Consider the following 8,863-nt stretch of genomic DNA (forward strand, 5'->3'; position numbering starts at 1 on the left):
AAGAAAAGAAAAGAAAAGAAAAGAAAAGAAAAGAAAAGAAAAGAAAAAAGAAAAGAAAAGAAAAGAAAAGAAAAGAAAAGAAAAAAGAAAAGAAAAGAAAAAAGAAAGACAAAACTTCAGTGAAGTTTTGCCTGCACCGGGGTCCATGATTAGGGAGTCTGTGTATTACCGCTATTATGGATGGCCAGCATTTTGTCGTGATGCAAAAAAACCCTCACATGTGATTATAAGATATGTCAAACATGACAAATAACATACAAAAAAGCTCAACAAAGAGTTGTACAGTGTTGCTTATACAACTTATGATCCTGAGAAAGCCTGCAGTGTGCGCACACTGATTTAAATGATTTTACTTTTCTACACCTTATAGATTTTTGAAACTGTAGACAAAGATTTTTTGTATCTGCCATTTTCTGGCTAAGGCCAAGACATAGATATTTATTACTATGCAGCATGACTGAACACAACTCTGGAAATAGCAATTGTGAACCTATTTAGGGGAAAACATATGCTATTGGAAACACATATGAGATGTTTCAGAGTTTCACCATTTTAACAAACCCAAAGAGACATGAGAAGAACTTCCTTTGTGAAGGCAAAAGCAACTTCAGCTCAAGTTTGCTCAGACTGGTCCAAATCCTACAAAGAATATACTCAAATCCTATTCAGATCAGAAATGAAAAAAGGGATGTTTTGCCTTAATTTCTTTTCACTGCAAAATTAAAACACATTTTGGCATGACCGATGCTCTTTGATTCAAAAAAAAAACCACGAGCCTGGAGGAGCAGGATGACAGCGGGGCCTGTCTAACTTGCCTGTGGGGTAAGCCTGCCTTGCCCCAGCCCTGCTGGCATTGCAGCCCAACCAATTCATGTGGTGCTCATTAGTTCCCAAAATGAAAAACAAAAGACCTCCCTCAACCAGTTCAGATTTGACATAGCAAAGCCACTTTCTGAAAGCAGATTCAGTTTAAGCTTGGCTTAAAGGAATCACTTAGGCGCAGTCTTCATTTAATGCTCCACAAGTAAGCTTTTTGCAACTGGTCAGCCACCTCAACATCGGCAGCATGGGGCTGCGTTATCAACATCCAGCCTGCATGGCAAGACTGGGCCAGAAATCCAAGAAATAAGTTGAAGGAAAATATTTTCTTCACCTGCTGCATCAAAAAAAGTCCAGTTGACAATTAGCAAAATATCATGGCAGGGGCAGAAATAGTCCAAAGCTGTAATAAAATAGTGGAGCTCGAGGCATGAAGCTATGTCCTACTGTACATCAGGAACCCAGACTAGCTCACAGCAGCAAAAGGTGAGGTAAGTCACTGGGCTCTGCAGAAGAGTGTAAACAGCATTTGAAGGTGGTCCCTCAGTGATGAGACTTTCAGTGTTCTTTGTCTTTCCTCTGGACATAGTGAAAATCTGCTCAGGCTAAGCAATAAACATCCACCTGTTTTTCTGTATGTACTTGCACTGAAAAACAGGTGTTGGTAAGCACTTGCAGTGAAAAACAGGCAAGCATTTTTTTCGGAGGTGCAGTGCTTCTGCAAGTGCCTCTTCCAGAATGCCTGTTTTGGTTGTAAGCTCTGAAACAGAAAAATCCCTTCTGAAGGTGTATTCGGTTCCTGTGACAGTCAGGGTTGTAGTGGTGGGCACTACTGGGGTGAAAATCAGAATAACTATCCCAAGTGAGATGCGCAGAATTCTGTTCTGCTAACAGAGAACAACTCTGCTGGGTTCTTGCACATTCCCACCTGGGCCAAAGATGAGTTTTCTGGACAAGAAAAATACGATCAAACACCATGTCTAAAGAGGTGAAATGCAAACCTCACTCCTTGCTTAGAATGCCTTATAAGCCTATGTGAGAACTTTTGTCGGAAAATGCTGATTCGATGAAACTGAAATGTTTTGCTGAAATGTCTTCATTTCGATGAAAATTCACCACAGGCAACACCTCCGATAGAAACCTGCCTTGTCTGCTGTTATTTGGCCTCCCTGTTCCGGGATTCCAAGATGTGTGGCTCTTTGTGCAGGAAAGCATGGAAATGCTCACTCTTCATCAAAGCAAAATGTTTCATGGTGTTTGGGTTCCCTGCAAACATGAGATTTCTGAGCTGTGACAAGCTCTGCTCCAACCTCCAAGCTAGCTGTGCTGAACGGAGAGACACACGGAGGATGGACTGCGAAATCTTTCTTTGCTAAAGACAAGGCACCAGAGCATTCCTTGCCTCATGTCTTTCTGCTCTCATGAGAAGAAAGGGCTGTAAACAAGGCTTTCAGTGAGAAAATGAACAACTTCAGCAGTTTCATGGGCTGGGTTGGTAACTGGAACCTGCTGGCCGTGGGTTGTTTTTACTGCCCACATCCTACCACCAGTACTGGCAAAATCATCCATCTCTTTGTGTTTACTTCACTCCCTGTTCCAGTCTTGTTCCCTTCATGTCTTACAATTATTGGTATGCCAGGGTATACCTAGAAGAAGGTTTCTGGCTCAGCTTCTTAACTTCCTCATAAATCAGCAGTGGCTGATGAAAGAAATCTAGCACGAACTTCGCTCAAGCCTCTGGGGAGCTGGAGAGCAACAGCCTTACAGACCCTTTTACCAGCTTGCAGATAAGCAGAGCTGCTAGGAAATTTTCACATGCAGAGTGGTGGGAGAACAGAAGCTGGCAGGGAAATAGCAATTTATTAGGAAAATTTCTAGCAACCATAAAATTCATAAGAACGGGAGCCAGAGCCTAGGATAATCAGATGGAGAAAGGCTTTCACTCTGGATTTGGAAGACCCATACTCAAGTCCATCTTCTGTTTTGATTCAGAGCTGGGATTACACCTGAATCTCTCAAGTCCCTGTGATATCTGTGACCACCATGTATGTTCACTGTCTTCACTCGCAGCTCTCATAATGAAAGCTGAGCAAAGTGAGATACTTTCAACATGAAAAAGTGGCTCCATAGCACCTGTGGATACACTATGTGGTATTGGGAGCAGACGTTCTTTGGATCTATGTAAATGATGTGTCAATTGTACAAACAGATCTGCTTTCTCTACCTTTTGTCTTATGTCTGACTCTGAAAGCAGAGCACTAGACCAGATGACTTCAGTGGTCTCTTTCAGGCTGATGTTTGTGCAGCTCCCAAGAGGGCCAGTCCCTCACCAGGCTTGAGGGAGGCAGGTGTAGGTCTCTGACCAAACCAGAGCACGGAACTGAACTTGGGTCCCCTACACCCCAAAAGAGTGTCCTACTCAAGAGGTTGGGGTGGTCCCTCTTCTTGTGCCTGTGTGAGCACACTACATGGAGCCATTTAGTCCTAAATATTAAACACATTGAAACACTTATATTCCGGGCATTCTGCATCTGGCCCCCTTCCCACTGCATTTCCCTAACCAGCCTTTTCAAGGATCCTCACGTGGTTAAGCAGAATGAAGGCAAGTTTTGCAGCAGATTTTGGAGAGATACAATTGCCATTCTCTCAACCACAGCAATTCTCAGTGATCCATCAAAGGCTTCTAAGACCTCCTATGAGCTGAACTTGCATGTGGTTATATACACACACAAAAGACTTTCCTTGCTTCTGGCAAGTTCCTAGCTTAAGAACTCAAACCTCCTTCCTTTTACAGGTCATAATTTGAAAAGTAAGGCCTCATTTGTACAGGATGAATTTTCTTGGAAGAAGCTGTCCCTCTGCACAGTCTATGCACTGTTTCATTGTTCGGCAAATTGTAGCACGGAGTTCTACACGTCAGAAAACATTTCCTGTTTATCTATCAGTCCGGTCAATCCAAATCAAATTATACCTTCACATGACATGCTTTTTTGCAGGCCATTCAAGTGCTAAGTGCCAACACAGTGTCAGATTAGTCAGATCCTGAGTCCTCTGAGAGATTAAGAATCTGCTACAGCTGCTAGCTAGTGAAATGACTTATTTAAAATTAAAATGATAGCAGTCCATGCTTTTAGTGCTCTTTGTCCAAGGCCCAAACCCCTTGAAATGGTTAAACAAATTCCACCTGCAAACTCTTCAAGACTGTCCTTGGGTTAAAAAGCAAGTGTATCAGTAATACTCTCTTACCTGACTACTTAAGTAAGCATTAAATTCATAGTATTTTCACTCCGGAGTGTTCCCTGGGAATCTGCTTGGATACCCTAAGGAAAGGGTAGACTAAGGTGGCCTTCAACACACACACAAACAAATAAACGAGGCAGCCTTTTGGGTCTTGATGTTCAGCCTGCATCACATGAGCCACTTTCTGTCCTCTTTTCCTGACTCTAAAGAAAAACACCCTCGACCTCATGGGCTCCCCTAGTGACTTTGTAGTTATTTATAAAGAGGGGGATTGCTGCAATGAGCTCCTGTGAGAAACTGCTTTGGCTGCTTGCTGGTTATGTGCTCCCTAGTAGGGAGCATCAGTAGAGGAGAGGAGACACGGAGAAGAGCTGCACCGGAGGATGTGTGGTTCTGAAGCCTCATGCTATATCTTGCAAACAAATGTTTTTCTCTCTTTCTGCCCTCCCTTCCAGAAAACAAGATTTTAGTGGCTCAGCATCCTCTGCTCATCGTAGCCAACAAAACGGCAAACCTAGTCTGCAACTACTCATACAATGGAACAGGGAAGGAATTTCGAGCTTCGCTGCACAAAGGAACAGACAGTGCAGTTGAAGTCTGCTTTATTTCATGGAACAAGACCAAATCTAGCAGTAATTCCAATAAAGAGTTCAACTGCCAGGGGACATTTTATGAAGACAAAGTAATCTTCAATCTTTGGAACATGAATGCCAACCAAACTGACATCTACTTCTGCAAAATTGAAGCCATGTATCCACCTCCATATGTCTACAATGAGAAGAGCAACGGGACAGTCATTCATGTGAAAGGTAAGCTGAGAAATCTCTGTAGGCCAGTATCCCTCCCTATACACACTCCTTATATGATGGCCTGAGGCAGTTTGTTTCTTTATAAAGAAAAAAAATAGTTGGTTGCCTCCTAAAATAACATTCCCGCTCCTGATATCCCGAGAAGGACATCTTAAACAGGTGTATGATACGATTAATATAAATGGCATGTTGGAACAAGGAGCAAATAAGCAGAGATCGAGGTTTTTGCTTTTAAGTGCTTAAAGTTCTTTCTGTTCTTTTCCTTAAAGAGACACCTGTCCAAACACAAGAGCCTCAGTCTGCAATTTCTTACTGGGTTATGGTGGCAGTGACGGGACTTCTTGCTTTCTACAGTATCCTAATAACTGCAATCTTTATTAGCTACTGGGTAAGAAACTATTTTCCTTTGCTCTGTATGCTCTTTGTCCCTAGTTCATCTCTCAGGCTACCTGCCTTGTTTACCGCAAGTTCACTGATATCCCTCACTTCAGGATCACAGTGCTTCTTTACCCCAGCTACACGTGCATACCTGTGCTATGCCCCAAAACAGCTGGAACATCAGATGCTCACCAGGTGGACAGTCAGCCTCTGTAGTAGAGTCCTAAAGCAAACAGCAGTGCCATAATGTTTGTGATGCCCAGCACACCAGCCAAATTGGGATACAGTCTCCAGCTCCAGCCAGCTGTCCCTGTCAGGGAAATCTACCTCTCCAAGCACCCCTGGCAAACTCCCTTGAGACTACTCTGACAGAAGGTGCTCGCTTACAGTAAAACAATCTTTAGGGAGCCCTCAGCTGGCCCAAGACCACCTGCACTGATGTCTCGTGCCTATCCAGCAATTCCTTCTCATACCCACCCTTTTTGGCAGCTTGACTGCAAGAGAACAGGGGCACGAAGGTCTCAATAGTGCGTTTACCCTAAGAAAGCAGAGACAGTCTCGTGGCTCATTATTTTGGCTTTCTAATGTCTCTGGAGATTTGCCTGGCCCATGTCACATTCAGTTCTGCCTGGTTCAACAAGCACCCCTGTTGGAATAAAGAGAGCGTGACATGTGAGGAAGGGGCAGCAGAATGCCACCTTCCAGGACAAGTCCTGGGATCCCAGTTTCCCAGAGGTGATTTTACACTTCTTACTCCACGTGGGAAAGACTTGAACAATGAGCTCAATATATACATATTTCTAATGCAAAACAGTTGAATCAGACATTGACAAAGCAAACTGCAAAGGCAGGTTACGTGGTCCCTCTTTGTGTCTTACTGTAGAGACTGACTGAGAGGAGAGCCGAGAGGATTACAGCAAACAGCTGCTGGTGTTACCGTGCTGTGTGACAGTGGCTGATGAGATATTATAGCTTCAAATCCATCGTTCACAATCTGAACCATTTTCTCTCTGCTATTTTCTTTTGGTACCCAATGGCTACGCACTGTGCTACTAAGATGTCTGCAAGAGTGACAAGGCTGCACTGTGATGTGTGCTGTTTGCTGCATCAGTTTTTACCTGCTGTTATCGCTGCTGGTGGTATTCTCCTGATAACACACACCATGCGCGTGGATGTACTTGGAGTGCTGTTGAATGTAAATAAAGCTGCCTACATGACATTGTAGATGTTAAAATGAGGTCCTAAAAATGATACCTAACAGCCATAGCAAGTCTGTTTCTCTCGAGTTCCTGAAAGCAGCTAAAGATTTGTCTAATTCCTCACAGTTCTGCCTGCCTTGGAGGAAAACTGCTTTCCTCTACAGAAGCAGCCATACTTCATCCCGGAACAATCCAGCACTCACTCATGCTAGCAAAATGTATTTCTCTAATGAGAAATTACCTCTTCAATTTTAATAGATTAATTATTATTTTTTTATATTATGGAGATAAACAAAGACAGATTAAACTTTTGTATCTAATGATTAAGTGCACCATCAGCACTGCATAGCTTAAGTAGCATGTAATTTCCATTCAACACCTAGCATATATATAACATTAACATCAAAAAGCTTGAAGTGTCTCACAGCAATTAACGGCCTCATACTGCAGGTAGAGCATAATTCAGCCATTAGATTTTCTAAGGCAGACCTCCTCCAATTCCACAGCATCACATGTACACACTGCAGTGTGTGTGTGTGTGTGTGTGTGTATGCAAAAAGGAAACGTCAGTAAAAAGGAGTTTTTAAAAAAAAAAAAAAAAAAAAAAAGTATAATCAGCATTAAGGAAAAAGAATGGAAGCACTTTCCCTAGTCCCTGTAAGAAGGCCTTAAGCTATGCAAGAACACTAACCTTATGCATAGCCTGCAGGAGCCACAGGTGCAAATTCTGTTGTAGCCACAAACTTCCTCTATCATTATAGGCAAATTATTTCACCTGTCTTCTGCTACTCTTATTTCTGAAAGAGATGCCTTACGTGTCTCACAGGGGCACTACAAGGCAGAAATTCAACATTGGAAATGAGATTTTTAAGGCTCAGATAGAACATTATCATGAGCTCTGGCTCTTTTGCCTTTTGAAAGAGTGCTCAGAACCACATATACATTATGTGCTCCTGCTGTAAATGGTAGGCAAGTCATGATATATATAGCCTGGGCTGATTTTTCCTGCTCTTGTTCTGCTTCAGTTAAGCCAGTTTCTTTTCCTTCCTAATAAATGAGGACAGCCTTCACTGCTCAGGCTGCATTGCTTCTGCTGAGTCATTTCATAGCTGAGAATTGGTGGCGAGAGAAATCAGTTTGTCTCCTTGGTTTGCAGCATTCCTTCACCCAGAGAACTGACACTCCGCATCTCTCGGCAGATAAGCTGTAGACTTGTATTCAGGCTCGGCAAATTCCATGGATTATATTATGAGAACATGTATTCTAATTCTTCTGTAAACGTATTTAAACCTGAGGCTTTCTTATCAATATGCCTGCTTTCTTGAACTAGGACCCTGAGCCAGGACCGTCAGCAGTTAATGTATCCAACTGTTGGCTGAGACAATTTGTTAATTCAAAAAAGGGAAAAATCAAATGCATTGCTTATGTTGCTCACATTTTATTAATGCTCAAAAGCTCTCTGCTTAAAGGATCCCTCTTCCCTTTCTTTTTTTCCCCTTTTTGAATGTTCACTCCAGGTGGGACAGGCTAGTTGCAGAAATGGTTTCACACTTTTCTTGCCCCTTCTCCCACAGCAAAAGTCCAAGAAGAACAGGTACCACCAGAGTGACTACATGAACATGACTCCCCGGCATCCACCCTACCAAAAGAACAAGGGTTACCCATCCTACGCACCAACACGAGACTACACTGCGTATCGCTCCTGGCAGCCGTGACAGCCACCAGCTGACCCACCACTATCCTCTTGTGCTTCTAGGCAGTCACTTGCTCTTGGACAGGGAAGGACAGCCTGTTGTTTTCTCATCACGTTTGTTATTACTGACCATGGATACCTACACCATAGCAAGTATTGGCTAAACTTCAGTGTTATGCAAAATGAAAATAAAAAAAAAAAAAGGCAGACATAAAAAAGGGGGAAAAAGTAAAAAAAAAAAAAGGATTGTTTTCCGTGATGGCTGAAAATGAGATGCAACTTCTGTTGAGGGTTGTCAGTGGGTAAGAGAAAAGGATGGCATCGGATCTCGGAGCTGGTCTCCTCTTAACACTGGTGGTTTTGTTCAGCTGTTGGGGGAACCAGAACCAGAACATCTGACCTTTCCCAATAACTGCTCCCTTAGATTTAGCCTGTAATTTCTTTTCCTGAATGTCTAATCCTCAGAAAAAAATGTTGCTGTTAAATATGGAAAAAATGGGGAAAAAACAAGCCGTCTTCCCTCTGAGAGCAGGGCACAGTTTGAAAGTCAAGACACGTGCTTGAAAGAGATGGAAAAGTCAGCCAGAAGGCATCCAGGCAATTAGGCTACAGTGCAAATGAGCCATCAGGACAAACCAGGACTGAAAGAAAATGACTCAACATTCAACATGTGAGTCTTTAGGATGGACACTTTGTAAATGTTCATAAAGGCCATTTGAAGTCAT

General features: G+C 42.7%; 1 protein-coding gene across 2 annotated transcripts in view; it reads left to right on the forward strand.

Annotated features, from left to right (window-relative positions):
* The window catches only part of CD28 (CD28 molecule), a 15,392-nt gene extending 6,754 nt beyond the window's left edge, over positions 1–8,638 (forward strand). For both annotated transcript variants that reach the window (XM_035332371.1, XM_035332372.1), the window contains exons 3-5: positions 4,515–4,868; positions 5,138–5,256; positions 8,020–8,638. In XM_035332371.1, coding sequence (XP_035188262.1) covers positions 4,515–4,868; positions 5,138–5,256; positions 8,020–8,160 — 614 coding nt within the window. In that variant the 3' untranslated portion in view covers positions 8,161–8,638. The remainder of the gene's footprint in view (positions 1–4,514; positions 4,869–5,137; positions 5,257–8,019) is intronic.
* Positions 8,639–8,863: the final 225 nt, after the last annotated feature.

Source organism: Oxyura jamaicensis, chromosome 7, assembly GCF_011077185.1.
Source record: "Oxyura jamaicensis isolate SHBP4307 breed ruddy duck chromosome 7, BPBGC_Ojam_1.0, whole genome shotgun sequence".
Taxonomy (NCBI): Eukaryota; Metazoa; Chordata; class Aves; order Anseriformes; family Anatidae; genus Oxyura; species Oxyura jamaicensis.